Source organism: Papaver somniferum, chromosome 7, assembly GCF_003573695.1.
Source record: "Papaver somniferum cultivar HN1 chromosome 7, ASM357369v1, whole genome shotgun sequence".
In the NCBI taxonomy this organism is placed as follows: domain Eukaryota; kingdom Viridiplantae; phylum Streptophyta; class Magnoliopsida; order Ranunculales; family Papaveraceae; genus Papaver; species Papaver somniferum.
Window position 1 is genome coordinate 9,788,176 of NC_039364.1, and position 16,074 is coordinate 9,804,249.

The 16,074-nt window shown below is 35.5% G+C and overlaps 1 protein-coding gene, 1 long non-coding RNA gene and 1 pseudogene across 5 annotated transcripts; 1 reads left to right on the plus strand and 2 right to left on the minus strand.

Annotated features, from left to right (window-relative positions):
* Positions 1–359: 359 nt before the first annotated feature.
* On the minus strand, positions 360–3,250 carry LOC113294056 (annotated as a pseudogene).
* Positions 3,251–3,279: 29 nt separating this feature from the next.
* On the minus strand, positions 3,280–8,573 carry LOC113300501. 2 transcript variants are annotated; one of them, XM_026549702.1, is made up of 5 exons: positions 8,393–8,422; positions 5,841–5,967; positions 3,795–3,975; positions 3,563–3,683; positions 3,280–3,454 (listed from the first exon to the last, which is right to left on the minus strand). In XM_026549702.1, exons 3-5 carry the CDS (start codon positions 3,933–3,935, stop codon positions 3,441–3,443), a joined length of 276 nt encoding a protein of 91 aa, XP_026405487.1. In that variant the 5' UTR covers positions 3,936–3,975; positions 5,841–5,967; positions 8,393–8,422; the 3' UTR covers positions 3,280–3,440. The 2 variants fall into 2 exon arrangements, with proteins under 2 accessions (XP_026405487.1, XP_026405486.1); XM_026549701.1 differs by lacking the exon at positions 5,841–5,967 and having other exon boundaries at positions 8,393–8,573.
* Positions 8,574–10,911: 2,338 nt separating this feature from the next.
* LOC113300643 lies at positions 10,912–13,862 on the plus strand. Of its 3 annotated transcripts, XR_003335860.1 has the most exons (5): positions 10,912–11,044; positions 12,107–12,301; positions 12,408–12,547; positions 12,676–13,023; positions 13,469–13,862. It is a non-coding gene; the product is annotated as an uncharacterized LOC113300643 (long non-coding RNA). The 3 variants fall into 3 exon arrangements; XR_003335858.1 differs by having other exon boundaries at positions 12,676–13,862; XR_003335859.1 differs by having other exon boundaries at positions 12,685–13,862.
* The last annotated feature ends 2,212 nt before the right edge of the window (positions 13,863–16,074 follow it).

A 16,074-nucleotide genomic window follows, 5' to 3' on the forward strand; every position in this document is an offset into this window, starting at 1 on the left:
GCAGGAGCGTTGCCTGTCTCTGAACCAACTGATGCAGTGAGTAACTATCTAAAACTCATGTTTCCGAGATACCACTCTCAAGGAAAAACACTACTTTTTCATTAATCAAAATCTTCTCCTCTACTATGAAAACATGGAGCTCTTTATATAGATAACTCCTTTTCAAATAATCAGATATTTCCTAAATAAATTATCAAAAATGCTTATTACCAAAACTAAGAGATATTTCTAACTAATATAGAATCCCTAACTAAATTATCATATTTCTAGAATATACTTGATCAATGAAAATAACTTAATTATTTATAATATATTCTGATACATTTATTAAAATAAATTAAAGAATAGTAGAAATATGCAAGCATATTTTGTTTCCATGAATACTCCACCACATTATCCTTGCGCATTCCTCCAGTTGTGAAATGAGGGATTTCTGTATTCAAATTGTTGAGTCGAATCTACTCAACAAAAATAATGAAAAGACAATTATTAGCCCAACCTGTCAAGAAGTTGAAACTACAAGGACATAAGAAAAAACTTGAATGATAAATAGTTGGCATATACCTGCAGTTCGGCTCCAGTTGAGGATGCAAGTGCCACTCGCAACTTATATATCATCCCCTGATCAACACTATCTAGGTTGAACTTAATCTGCCATGTTGTTGAGTTGTACACTTTATTTCCCAACTTCCTGTTAGACAAGTAGATTTTGTTTTGCTTTTAGTATATTTTCAAAAATATGAGGTCCAGTGTAAATCCTACACCGGCTAAGACTCATTTGGACTTGAATAGTGCAGTAAAAGATAAAAGAACCCCTACCGAGTTACCTGCGCGTAGAACCAATCTTTCTGGTAAGTGCTGCTGTTTACTGCGTAAACAAGGTCTGTGCTTGGATATAAAACACTATACTGCTCCCACAATCCATACCGTAAATCAAGTTAGGGAACAGAAGCTAAGTTAAGAATTCATGTTTCAATTTCTAATTTTGTCATGTCTTTGTATTGTCTAAAAGAAAGAACCATCCTGACCTGTCTTGCGTCAAGTATAGTGGATTAACATATTTAGGGTCAACATCTGGGATGAAAAACTCTGCTGCGGTTCTGTCAGGAATACCAATCTCCCACAATGTAGTTCCATTTCTTGGAGGCTCATAAACAAGGTCATCATCCAATTCAATGGATTCTCCTGTTTTAATAACAAATGGATGAATATCAGTAAAGCAGCGCAGAACTGAAGCGATTCAAAGAAGAGAATTTGTTATTATATATATATACATACCTGCTTTAACTGTAATGAGATTTCCATAGTTGTAATCTCCTATGAAACCAGGAACCCATGCATATAGATTGTAATCTCCAGAATGTACGTTCCTTAATTGTGAATGAACCATCAGGACTAGCTCTAGTCCAAAATTGATACCCCTGAACAACAGAAGCAAGATCAGTTTCTCTGGGTTGAAAATTTAAAGGAGAAGTACATAAACATGCATCGGTATAAACTAATTAATGGGTATAAGACCTTGTACTCCGTCTGCCAGGACCCAACTTCTCCTGGAAAAGCTAAACCAACGTAAGCATATACTGCAGGTATATCTTCCTTGCTTACAAACCTGAAAAATATATAGAAGAAACAATGAATCTTGCATTCCAAAATACTCAATTAGTATATATAGCGATTGTCAGCATATTCTTTATCTGCAAAATTTCAGACCCGTTCTCTACTATATTTTTAGTTCAAAAAGCAATTACCTGTCACGGACAAGTATTCTTCCATTGACTGTGCCTCTTTGATCAGATTTAGGATAGTCGGTGGAAGCTAGGAAATTATACGGCCATTTCTGTGCTTCTTGTTGCAGCTAACAACAAAACAAAACAAAAATAATAAAAAAAATTATTTCCAGGTTGAGGTGAAGAGGAGAAATCTCTTAACCAAGAGCACTTTTTGTTTTAAATCCCAAAAGAAAGCTAAACCTGTTCATTGGCGTCGTCCCACAATGCGCTTTCATTTGTACTGGGTGGAGCTGAATTAAGATATAGGAATACCGGACCAAACACTTTTTTCCAAGGTTCTCCATTTCCAAACACGGGTTACTTATCCTGGCCCACATAGTGGGAAATAAGGAAAACCTGAGTGATGAGGCGTAGGTATTGCAATCAATTCTTGATTCTAGTATAGGTATTGGAACAGGGTTTATATAGGTAGATTGCAGAAGCTAGCTTAGAACTTACACTGAGAGAATGAGGACCAACATGTGAGGTGAGGTCCTGCTTTAGAGGACCACCACTTCGATATTCATCTGTGATATGCCAGAAAACCTACTAGAGGGTCAGAGCTAACCCACCCGTGAACCATTATGTCTTCACTATTTAGTGCATACATGTACTTGTCATCAACCTGCACATAATACAAGCTTGAAACTTTGAGTAACAACTTCATTACCACAAACCCAAACAGGGTAATTCAAGCAAGTCAATGATTTTATAAGTACTTGGCCTTTTACTTCTGGTTCAACAGGGTCTACAAGAAGAGTTGCTTCTTTGAATTGTAGTACTTCGCCTCTTGGTGGTACACGATCCTCTGGCAGTGGCAGTCGTCTTTGCCGTGTCTTACTTATAGCCATATATTGAAACCTTAATATTTTGTATATCCCCACCGCGCCACAACAAAAGCAAAGTTAGGAATTTATATTTGTCCATCCTGCAATTATTTACGTTGTTGTCAATACGAATACGAGCATGCTAGCTAGTTTTCTTACTTGTCTTTACGAAGCTTGAAGGCGACCCTAGTTGTATTGAGATTGAAATCTGGCATTCCATTTAGGTGCTCATAGATGCCATATGTATAGAATCCTGACGAACCTTTTAACATTACATGTCTGCAAGTTGTACAAAATTATTTGACCATTGATTCCACTGGTATTGAGCATACAAAAGAAGAAAAACAGAAGGATCGATCGGTTTATACCTTATGTCAAAGTTGAGTGGAACCCAGTCTGTGCTGTTGTTTGAGTCTGAGTGATGTGACGACGATGATGAAACCGATGAATTCTATGTTCTTGTGAACGAAATTTCAACTTGACTTTCATTTTGAACTATTACCTTAAAGGTAGTTCCATTAATCCCGCAAAACTCATTTCATGAATTCAAATAATTTACTACTATTGGTACTCTGATCTAGGCGCTTAAGGACCACGAAGCACAGGACCAGCGCCTAGCAAAAAAAAGGCGCGAAGGCGAGGTGACATATCCATATTTTTTTTTCCTTTTTTTGGACGCCTAGGGCACCCAGGGAGCGCTTAAGCCCTAGGCGAGGCGAGGAAATGGGCTTGGCGTCTCGCCTCGTCCAGCACCTTTTACAACATAGACTCCGACAATGTCATGAAAATCGTTTTCTTTTTACTTACAGAAAATACGTTCCTTTGTTTCCCCTTTGGCTCCAGCTCAGATCCCAGTACCTATACATCCATCAATCAATTCAAGAAAAAAAAAGTCAAGGCCAAAGTCAAAGGAAGAAGTACGTGATATAGTTTGATCAATAAGGGTAGCATAGCACAAATATGTACCCTCCATGATTGAACTCATTGATGGTTCTAGCAAGTTATCGATACCGTTGTACGGAACTCCAGTGACTGATCCAAAAGGATTAGATATATTCATTTGAACTAACCCATTGTCCATCACAACCTTCAACAAACACCAATAAAAAAAACTTTTGAATGACCTAGAAAGTAAATCGGAACGTCGAAAAATTGTATGCTGATAGAAAATAAAACAGGAGAAGTAAATTTCACTCACCTGGTCATCTTGTACGTGCAATTTTACACCGTCTTCAGGATTGCTTAAAGCAGATGTGTCCCATGCGTAATTGTTGATTAGAATTAACAATAACAAGTAACGCGACGTGCATGTACAAGAAAGTTTTACAGAAGACCTCATTTTCGCATGTAAGTCCGCCAATGGTGCGATTTTGTGCACTCTAGGACCAGGTAACAAGAAAATGTATATATTAGGTCTTGTTGATCAAAGAAAGGAAAAAGATTAGGAAAATTAACAAAGTTGCCCCCAATTTAAGAGCCGATAGACAAACATGCCCATACTTCGGTCAAAATTAAAAAAAACTGTTTTCCGTTTTGTCAAACGTCCACTGACTGTTGATTCTTTTTTTTTTTTACTTTTTAAAAGTCAAATCCCGCCAGAATAAGTTGAGAAAATGGATTGGCATGATTATGCATTTAACCTTAAAGCGTAAAAAGAAGAAAAGCTGACGTATTCTGTTTCTTAGTAGTTAATCTGTCAGTATGAATATCGATAAATAATCGACGACCGAGATCCACCTTCTAATAAATGGGAGGAACGTGTTTAATCCACCCCTCACATGTTCCCTATACTCCCCTTACCTCCCACTATCCGGTCCTTTTTTCTCAACTTCATCTTCTCTATTTGTACCTCCAACTTTTCTGTGTTTAGTCGATTGAAAGCGCCAGTTTTATTTAATTGAAGATCATCTTAGGTGTTTTATTATAGAAATGACGTATATTGAAAGTAGATGATTAGTTAAAGAGTCGAATTGAAGAGCAAATGAATTCGTCAAAAAGGTATTGAAATATAAAACCCTAAATTTTTGTATCTTTAATTTGGTTGAAAAATGTACCTGTTTATATGGGGTTTTCGAAATGTTTGTGGTTTATAAAACAATGGGTTGGTTTAATTTACTTTTCAAAGATCTATGGTGCCAAATATTTTGCATAGAATGTTTAGTTGGTACTGCCGTTGAAGTATTGATTGAGTATGGCGTTTATTTTCATGATTTTTATATTAAGTTCTTTGTATGTGTTGGTTAATTTGTACTGCCGTTGAAGTATTGATTGAATATGGCGTTTATTCAGCTGCAACTTCTGCTGCTGCAGCATCTACAAGTACCATATCCAGGGGTGGATTCTTTCGGCAGGTGTTTTCTGATGCTGCTGCACGTTCAGCTGGGCCGAAGACTAAGAAGGCCAAGACCACGAAGAAGTGAAGTTTGGAAGTGAATAGTATTTGCAGCTAATGGAGATCAAGCCTAGTACTTATTAAGGATGTTTTTTTTTTTTATTTGTGATCATTGAATGCATCAAACTTATTAGTTTAGGTTTTTATTTTAGGATCAACATCTTTCGTTGATTGACTTTTCTTAGCTTTTTTTCATGTTTAGAGTGACTATTTAAGAGTTATTTTAGCCTTCCTTTCATGGTTAGAGTGGCCTTGTTTTTCCACTCATTTATGGTTGTGACTTGGATATCCTTTTATTAATATAACTAGTTTATTAGTTTAAATCATTGTCTTAGATATGGATCTTTGAAAGCTCACTCTTCCAACTTCTGTCTTGGATTTCTTACATGATCTTTTGTAGCAGCAGCAAGGGCAGCAGTTTCCCAAAGAAAGCCTTCACACTGGTTGCACATAAGGTAAACAATATCCTTGTGTTGGTTTAAGCACTGGTGCAAGTAGAACTTTTCTCTTTACGTATTTGGTTTGCTACACCTAATTTTATTCAGTGGACAACTTCTAATTTGATGATTTTCTGATCCACAGGCTTAATAAGCGTCGAGTAATTTCAGGTGGACTGGCAGTGCTTTTAGAGGGTTGGAGGTAGTTTTAAACTACTCTAAGTAGGTGCAATATGGGTATGAGAAGCCAAGAATCTATTTCCAGCATTTCCACCACTTGTGCAAAATACCAATCTTCTCATGCCACATGCTTACATATTACATGGTATGTTTCTTCATGCATATCTTTATCAGAACTTAACAAATTGGCTACACAAGACTAAATACTTAAAGAGTGTTTTTGTTGTTAACTCACAGTTTTTTGTTCTTTGCCTGAACTTCGTTCACAGTTATGAAACCTTGTGGAGATGCCTCCAAAGTATCCACCAAGAAACATTATTGCTTGACGGAGATACTGCACAACCTTTACCAATGAATTCCATCTGTTCGTTGCATAATGGATAAGATAACAACAGTTGGGGTTTTTAAACTATGAATATCAGTTGAAGAAGAAATATTAAGATAACAACAGTTGGGGTTTTTAAACTATGAATGTCAGTTGAAGAAGAAATATGTCCGTTGGCAACAAGTAGATGTGGTCTGTTTATTTTTCTGGTTTGACAAGATTTTGATGTGTACGTCAGTTGGGTAAAGTGGGGTGAAACTATTTATTTTTTGTTCAGCGGGATTTTGTATTATCATAATCATGGTTAAATTTTGGTAGAGAAAGGGTAGTTCAGTCCTTTAAATTTCAGTTTGTTTGACATCTATCTCTTTTTCTTTGACTTACTTTTTGACTTTTGTCTGTTAGAGATTTATTCAGAAAAACGGATGGAAAAGTTTGTAGGAGGATATGTTTGCAATTACGGAAGAAAACGGGACAAAAATGTCAAGTGCACACTATATTGAGGGCACATCAGTAAATCACCCATTAATGATCTTACAGTACAAAATATTGAACCCATTTTGGTCATTTCATGATCTTGTTTTTATTTTTTCTTTAAATGAGAATGTCTCCAAAAATTAATTATCCATATCGTATCTAGAAAAGCGATAAACAATTCCCAATTTAGTATATTGTATTATATATAATACAACTTAAGTTGAAGAGAAGTAGAAGGTGGGTGAATGTCGGTTATTGTTTCACCTTTTGTCTCTATTTTTGTTCTCCGAAAGAGAAAAGCGGAGGATCTTTGTGAATGAATGGACCTAAAGATCAAACTTGAAAATATTTTCACATTTTAAAAGGCAGTGACTAAATACAACCCACACTAATGTTAAATGTAATTCTTCTAAAATGTGGTAAACCTTATTCTAATGTGGGTAAACAAAACTCCTCATCATCTTGGTTGGTGTTAAGATGGGTGAAAAAAAATTCCACATGTCAGACGAACTTGAAGGTGTTAATTGGGGTAACCAAATTTCATTCCCACGAAAAAAACCATCTACAATGAAGAAGGAAATCAATTGCTTTCATCACCAAATAAATAAAAACAATACATGTTTTTATTTTTAATTAAAGCTTTAATATTTTTTAATAAAAACTTTTAGGGTTCGTTTTTCATTATACTTGAGTAGTATCGTAGTTACCTTCTCCGATGAAAAATTGATTTGAGATCTAGAATCACCAAGTCTTGTATTTCAAATACTCATATGAGATTTTATATAAAAATCAAAATTTGTGACTTTGATTTAGCCATGTTTACTTTTTTTATCATGTATACATGTATAGGATTTATGAAATAGTATTGTAATCTCTGATTGTCAATAGCATTGAATAGTCTCTAGTTTTTGATGTACCGGAATCAAATTTCGTGATACCTTTAGATTGATTAATGGTTGAACATTAACTATTAGGTTGCTTAAAAAGAAATGGAAGGAATATAACTGTTAGGTGCGGATGGAGTAAGATGATGAAGAATGTAGGAAGGTCTTGTTCGCCCACGTAAACGAGGTTTACTCTAAGTTGAAAAGGTTGTAATTAACATTAGTGTGAGTTGCATTTAGTCACTGCCTTTTAAAAAATGTGAGAGGAATTTCTTAAAAATAATTCTACCGATTCTCACTCCACTTAAGATTCTTACACTCCACTTACATCATCATGACATGTGGATTATGTAAGGCACAAATGAGATTGTTTTCTTTTTTTTCTTTTCGACTCATAAATAAAATTAGAGATATTTTGTTAAAGGGTCGTAAGTTTATTGCCTAATTAGAATCTGGATCGTAGAAGTTACAGTTGGTGCATTAGGGTCGTTGACTGACGAAGACTGTTAAGAAGTTGTCAGCTGACCGATTCTTCTTTTTGCCACAACCCCAGACCTTCAATTGACTGATGTTGACTCTTCCATCTTTCTCTTATAACCTAGAACTACTCCATCTTCTTCCCTGAATAATACACATTCTATTTACCCACTGAAATTAGTGTTTATTTCGAACCCTCCATTAATTTTTATCATAACGTTCATATTCTTAAATTATTAAAATGACATGATAGTCTATAAAATGGCAAATACCTCTAACAACCAACTCAAATTTAAAGAGTGGGTGAACCAATTTACAACTGCAAGCGTTTTATTGCACAATTCACCTGCTCGTGTTGCTCAGCGACTAGATATGAGTCTGATGACGCGTATTCTTGGGTTCGTATGGATGATCATGATGCTTACAAGATATATTCAAGGATAGGAAATGGGTACAGAGTTGTGAAAAATATGTTAAGAATTTGTGTACCGTTTTCGTTGATTTAGGTGATGATGATCATGAATTGGTGAGTTTCAGATTAGGAAACTTGGGTTGCTGTCGAATTTGATATTGGTGCAGGGAAAGAGATACAATAGGGAAGAAAAACACAAAAAACCAACTCACCTTTCGATCACCAGTTTCTCGTACATCAAGCGATCGTTAAATGTCCTCAACGAATTTACATGTCCATAAGATATTTAGAAGATCTCGGACATCTCTGCTTTGTTTGTAATAATGATTATAACCATGATTAAAGAAAACGATGTTAGTTTTGAATATGGAAATGGCGAAGGTGGTTAATGTGGAGTAGATATTTCTGTGGTGTTGGCGGAAAGGAAGGTGCTAAGAGAGAACGAAGGAGATGAGGTTTTTAACGGGTTAGGTTAAATGTATTTTAAATGTTTCGTGAAGGTACTTTGGTGAAATATTTAAACGGTCAAAATTAGTCTACGACTGTTACGCAACAACGGCAACTTTTATGACGAAGACCCTAATTAGGGAATAAACTTGCGATCCTTTTACAAAATATCTCATAAAATTATATCAAGAAAGAAGACAAATTACAAAGCCGCACCGCACAGAGCCACCAAACAGGGGCATCAAAGACTCGTATGATGATGGAATCTTCTGTCCGGAAAAAAAAGTAAATGGACGGATGTACTTGAAGCTCTTAGTTAGGCTAAAGCTAATCAATCAGGAGCTGATACAAAACTAGTTATTCAATCAATCACAAAATCAATACGAGTGTTGTTTCTTTAGTTTCAATACGAGGAACATCATCAAATAAAGCATCTAATGTTATGATTTCAATTTGCTTTTTAATTTTTAGAGAGAGTCTATAATCTCATCAACATTCTCCTAATCTACAATTATCTTGCTAGAGATTAGAACGTTGTTTTCTCTTAATCTTTGATAAATTTAAACTCTGCTTTCTGTTAATCTTGTTTATCGAAGAAAATTAGATGAGATTGTTAACTGCTGACGATGTAGTATGTTTACGTGAAAATTAAGACAGCGGATTTTGGGTCGTCCTCGTCACTCTCTGCTTCTTGCCCAAATCGATGTGCACCATCATATATGTACGTTGTGCCATGATTAATTCCATTCTATACTAATCCAATCTACACAAACTTAATTGTCAATGTTGATAAACGTACCTTTTTAATCAGTAGAATACGTTGGCATCTGTATACTACGTTTTTCAAAGTGTAAAACCCGCCATTAATTGAATTAATTAATCGTGTGCCTGCTGCTTCTATTGTCTCTGCATCCAAAGCATATGCCAGCTTAGAGAGAAAGAGAAGCATTAAAAGATAACTACAAAGGTTAATATTTACAAGTCAAATGCCAGCTTAATCATGGAAGTTCGGAAAGCTTATATTTACAAGGTTTATAGATATGCAGAGACAAACAAAGATCAACATCTAATATTTTGATTGATTACATGAATCATCTTTAATTTGTGATTTTGCAATTCATGGTTAGATTTGAGTTACGGAATAATAACAAGAATAAAATTGGTCTGGTAACCATTGATGGAAGTCTGAAATTTTGGGTTAAGGGTTACGCAGTTACGATTAGGAGATAAGCAAGCGTGTAAAAAAAATAGTATGGTCAGTGAGGATAATTTTGTCATATTCGTTCAAATATAAAAAGACAGTTATAATTAACGAGTTGACTGTTAGTTTTCCGCTCCTCGGATCCGTTTTTGTTCTCACTCTAACAAAAATGTCTTAAAAAAAGAAGAGAGAAAACCAAACATTAAAAGATAACCTAAAAATTAAAAAAAGAAACTAATTACATTCCCATTTTTGTTGATTAATCTTTGGATTTGAATTTTGGATTGATCTTGAAAACATGTAAGAGTAAGATACTTTTTGAATAATGAAGATTCAAAAACACTTTTGTAATATACAAATTTTCGGTATTCTGCCCAAAAGTATTAGAGATATGTACAACAAAATGAGTATGTTGCCACGCTTCTTTGCCACAGATCCACCAATAGTTGAGGCAAAAAGTAACTTTTTGCGTCATATATTTTTGCTGATGTAGCAATAAATTAAGTTCTTTCCACATTGATGTGGCAACAAGTATTGATAATATTTATTATTATTATTATTTTTTTCATAGAAATCTTGGATAGAACTGTCAAGCCGTTTTTTTTTTAAACCAAATTCAAAATTCTCAACATTTTTTATTATATTATTGGATAACAATTATTATATGAAACTAGTTGGAAGCTTAACAAGATAAGCTCCAACGACATACTATTACATTAATTGAACAGGTTGCTATACTAGCTTACCGGCAAGTCTCATGTATAATCTAGTCAAAGGAGCCGAAACGGATGGGGCTGAGATTGTGTCACATGAGAAAAACTAACTCTACCTTCCATGTTTTATTATTATTATTATTTTTATTTTCATAAAAAGGTAAATTTTCTCTGTATTCTTTCGATATCAAATAGTTACAATTTGGTGGAAGGAAACCCCCCAACAAGCTGAGAAACTGACCTACAATATGCAAGTTGACACATATCTCCAAGCCTAGAAACTGATCTAGAATCTGCAAGCCTAGAATACTGATTATTTTTTATTATTTTTTATCATAAATTAGAAAGAGAGAAAAAAAAAAGTAAAAAAAGTGCCTTCAAAACCGCCCACACGTCCACACATATCTCCTTATTCTAGAATCTGCAAGTTGACCTTAAAACTTCATGTTTTTCTACACAACCAGAAACTGATCGTCTCCGCTCTCCGCTACCATTTCTCTAAGGTAAAGGAATTCAATTTTTCTCGAAGCCTCAACCTCATCACAATCGAAATCCTAGAAAATCAACTCCTACAATATTTTTTGTCGCTCTCAAAACCCTAGATAATGAATTCACATCATCTTAAACAATTTTTTCAGTCTAGAAACCCTTAGTTAGCAAACGAACTCAGACTTTATTCTCTCAATTTAAAGCCTCTAGTATTTCTGGTTTAATTTTTAAGAAAAATCAAAGTGCAAGAACAACATCTTATACCTCTGTTGTTACTGGTTGGGATCAAGATAATTGGTGTTTTTGTTTTATCTATAAATGATTCAATTTGGGTTTAAGAACATTGTTAATCTTGTTGCGGATTTAGGGTTTTAGCGTCTATGTTTATAACATTATTTTAGATTTTTAATTTTATAAAAAATTAGGTGTGAAATCTGAAATAGGGCTTTTCCTTTGATTTTTTTCCTCCGGCCATAATTAAATAATGGTGAGCTAGGTTGAAGATTTGGATGTAATCAAGAAAAGACCAATCTTTTTGATTTCTACTGTTGAGATATGTTGTGGGTTTTGTATTAATAGTGTTTTACTAATTTGAATTACTGCTTCTTCACTCTAACATGATGAATTATCATGATTTTGATTGTGGGTTTTGGGACGGAATTGAGTTAAGGTGTGAATTGCATCTTACTGATTTTTGCAAGGTACTAAGATGGTTCCAAACATGTAATTTTGTCCATTAATCGTAAAAACCAAACCTTTTTTTCATCAATCGAAAGGTATTTAGTCTTATTAACTACATTGAAGTGTTGGTGGAATTGAACACAACTAGGTTTTGTTGAATTTAAAAATTTATCAACTTGAATCTTTCCTTCCATTACTGTTGTGTTTATCCTTTTTGCATTTCATTATGTGTTATTTGGATTATTTGATAATATAACTTTCTTCATGTGGGAGAAGCTAAGACTTTATGTTGTTTTAAGTGTTAGGTATTGTATTTTGTTATTTGACTAATGTGATTGACTCTTGGTTTTATTGATATGGTGTTTGAAGTATTGTATTTTGTTTTCTGATTATAGATAATTTAAAGACAAAAAAGGAGAGTTTAAAGGATGGAGAATCTGATCATATTGCAGCTCAGACATTTACATTTCTTGAATTGGCAACTGCAACAAAGAATTTCAGGACAGATTGTTTAGTTGGTGAAGGTGGTTGTGGTAGAGTTTATAAAGGGAGATTGGAAAGTAAAAACCAGGTTCGCCGTGTTCGGATAAGTAAGGTTTTTGTTTGTCATTTGTGCTTGTGGCTGTTGGGTTTGTTCTTAGTTGATTCTCAACATTATGAACTGATGTGTGAACTGTGAATATTTTGTTGCTACAGGTTGCTGCTATCAAGCAATTTGATCGGAATGGATGTCAAGGAAGCATGGAATTCCTTATTGAGGGTATTGTGCTATGGAGATGAAAGACTTCTAGTCTATGAATTCGTGGCTTTAGGATCTTTAGAAGATCATCTACATGGTAAAATATTAAAATTTTACTTTCTTCTTAAACATTTCCCCCTTTTCACTCTTATGGTCGCATGTTATGTCGCTTTATTTGGTTGGTTGTGTAGACCTTCCACCTGACAAGAAATGACTTGACTGAAGAAATTGCAGCTGGTGCAGCTAAAGGATTGGATTATTTGCGGGACAAGGCAAACCCCTGTTATATAATCATGAGATTTAAAATGCTCAAATAGATTGCTTGGGGAGGAATACCATCCTAAATTATCTAATTTTGGGATAGCCGAACTGGGTCTTGTTGGGAACAACACTCATGTGTCCACTAGAGGTATGAGCACATATGGTTATCGTGCACCGGAGTATGCAATTACTGGCCAACTTATGTTAAAATCCGATGTTTATAGCTTCCGGGCTGTACTATTGGAGATCTTAACTGGCACAAAAGCAATAGGCAATTCGAAATCCGCAGGGGAGCATAATCTTGTTGCATGCGTAAGATAACATGTTGATCCCATTTTCTTTAGCTCTTTCTCTGTCATATAGACTAGACATTTACATAATAGGTTATACATAGGCATCACCGGTTCATCGATAGAGAAATGCAGTAGTTCATTCAGTTAATTTAAAAATAAAATTCCTCATTTCTTGTCTCAAAAGTGACAAGTTTTTGTGTGTCTGAATGGATTTGGGAAATAGGAAACGGCTCACCAGTTGTACTTTTTATGGTTGACCATTCAATAATTGAGCCCTCCACTTTGCACTTGCATTGTGTTCTGCTTCGTACTTTTATTTTCTTGCGTATTTACTTTGAAATGTTCCTTGTTACCTAAATGCACGTTGATCCTCTGTCAACGCCCAAAACCTTCTGCAGTACCCCTGTTTTAATTAGGTTGTTGCATTTCTTCTTACAGTTGTTTAACCCAAGGCTTTTCTTTAGGCTGCAGGCACGACCCTTGTTTAAAGATCAAAGCAAATTCCCACAGATGACTCAATCCAATATTTTAGTGCCGTTATCTTGCAAGAGGCCTATTGTAAATTCTCTGCTTCAGCGTCGGGTTAAAAGCCGGCAGTGGCGGAATTAGGATTCCGGATTAGGAGTGGCTTGGGGAAAAAATTGTATGTGACATAAGGTGGCGGAAGGCCGCAAAATTTTTTGGGACGTTTTTCGAGTTAATGGATTCAATAGTAGATTTATCTCCAATCCATTAGATCACATCAACTAATCTTACCTAGGGTTTTCTTTCTTTTTTTTCCTCTTTGGTGCTCGACGAACATCAGCAAAGAAAATTTCTTCCTTCTCTCAGGCATAAATTTGCTTTATCTTAATCTTACCCTGGCTTTGCTACAGGTGTACACGGGTTTCCACTAAGATGGGCTATCTTTTACTGCCTATGTGAACTAAATTTTTTTTAGTAGGGGTGGCTTAAGCCAGGGGGAGTCTGTACATAGATCCACCCCTGAAAGCCGGACCAGGCCTCTACCTGAACCAGAAATCTACTAGAAATCTTTATGGTGGCGGGGATTGAACCCCTGACTTCCTCCTTATTGGAGTTGATGAGATATCACTGAGCTATGCTTTTGGATCCGAAATTTAGATTTTTGTTTTCAACCTATTTCTGTGTACGTGGAATGCTCGATTTGTGGAAATTATTGTAGTTGGATTATACATGACAACAATATTATTATTATACAAACTTTGGCAGACAACGAAGCAACCGTAATTGTAGTGGCTAAAGAGTTTATAAAAAAAATAATTTTAAAATTGAAAAAATATATATATATTTTTACCTGTTAACTGCCTCATCAGTTGATGTGGCAAAGAGTTTGTAAAGGCAAACAGTATTGCCTTATCTGTTGATGTGGAAAAATATTTTAAAAATAAAATAAAATTTAAAATAAACAAAAATTAATGTTAGAAAATACCTTTTTGCCTCGTGTATTTGCCTCACATTCTGATGTGGCAAAATATCCAGTTTTGCTACCTATATTAAAGGTGTGGTAAAATATGTCGATGTGGTAAAAAGATTTAGCCACATTAAATATGGGTTCTTGCCACATAAAGAACATGTTGCAACACATTACTTTTCTTGTATTAACTATCACTGGCCATTATGTCCTTCAACAACTTAACTGAGTGGGATGAGTGGCATTGGCCAAACTCAATATTGCACCATCATGGTGCATTACCTTCTGCATTTCTTTCTAACTCGCAGCCACTACTCCTTCTCTGCATTGCAGAATCATCGACGACTCATGACACCATCTTGAATTACCAACTGCAGTTGCAACTTCATTTCAACCTCTGCATTCCATCATTACAAACCCACAACAACACCGTAATCTGCAATTGCTTCAGTTCTTCCATATAACTGCACTGCATAAGCTCCATAATCCTGCAACTGTGACAACCTTTATTGTAACCATCTCATTCCTACTGCATCAGCACCAACAGTTCAATAGCCCATTGTACTCGCTCTTCCATTCGACACATCACCTACAGCTCACCAGCGCCAACTTAAACTTCAATTGAAACTGAGCTCAAAACCACTAATGATGCATATAACCCATTATCACAGCCACACATCAATATGCACTACTACATGCAATTCCAGTTCCATATGAGCTTTAACTGCAGTCGCAACTTCATGTACTCATGAAACACAGCATCACCAGCACATCTTAAACCCGGTAGCAGCTCCATCTCATTCATTCTGCTCAAACCTGTCACTGCATTGCTTCAGTTCAGCTGATCCAGTACCATTTTCTATTCCTTGAGCAGCACTAGCTCGTACCAATAAAATTGCAGTTTTATTGCTTCAATCTGACCTATACCAGTTAGTCCATCTCAGTCTTGTCAACCACTTCCATCATGTATACAACACCAACCACTCAATACCAACATTATACCTGCAGTATCCAGTCCCAGATACTATTTGCGCATTCTCTCAGTTCCATAACTTCAATTACAGCATCAAAAAGTTCACTTCATGTCAGCTTTAGCAGCTAACCAGCAGAACACTTAACTCTTCTGAGCTTCAATAACACATATCATAACCAGAATGTAGAGCCAACCAACACCACCTGAATCATGTCCTTCTTATTTCTCTGCAACAAAAATACCCACAGAGAACAACAACAACCTCAACCCCTCAATATGCTTGTCTTCTATCTCACAGCGAACCTAGACATACATCTAATTCAATCCATTTCAGTTTTAGAAATATCATCCTACCCTTGTTCTTGAGCTCATGAAAGATCCACCTTCTCAGGACGTGTAGGTAAAATACCCGATGGCCACGTGTCAACATCTCAAGGGATGAATGCATGATAAGATGATGAGATAGGAGCATCGAATCATCCTCTAAAAAGGAGAGTTTGTCTCAGTCGAGGCACCTTTTACATCGTCACATGAATGACGCGTGTAAGGAGCAGTCTAATCTGCTCAGACGGTAAATTCTAAAAAGGAAAACCGCATTTAATGAAGGATAAGGACGAGACGTGGGAAGATCTGCATCGTGACGGAAGACTCGGACGATCTATAAT

Bases quoted from the DNA above. Each gene is read 5' to 3' on its own strand.
- LOC113300501 (XM_026549701.1), bottom strand. From the start codon at position 8,418: ATGTACGAGAAACTGGTGATCGAAAG. The intron at 3,976-8,392 runs GTGAGTTGGTTT...ACCTGGTCCTAG, and splicing joins GAGAAACTGGTGATCGAAAG to AGTGCACAAAATCGCACCAT. The intron at 3,684-3,794 runs GTGAGTGAAATT...TGTTTGTTGAAG, and splicing joins TGCACGTACAAGATGACCAG to GTTGTGATGGACAATGGGTT.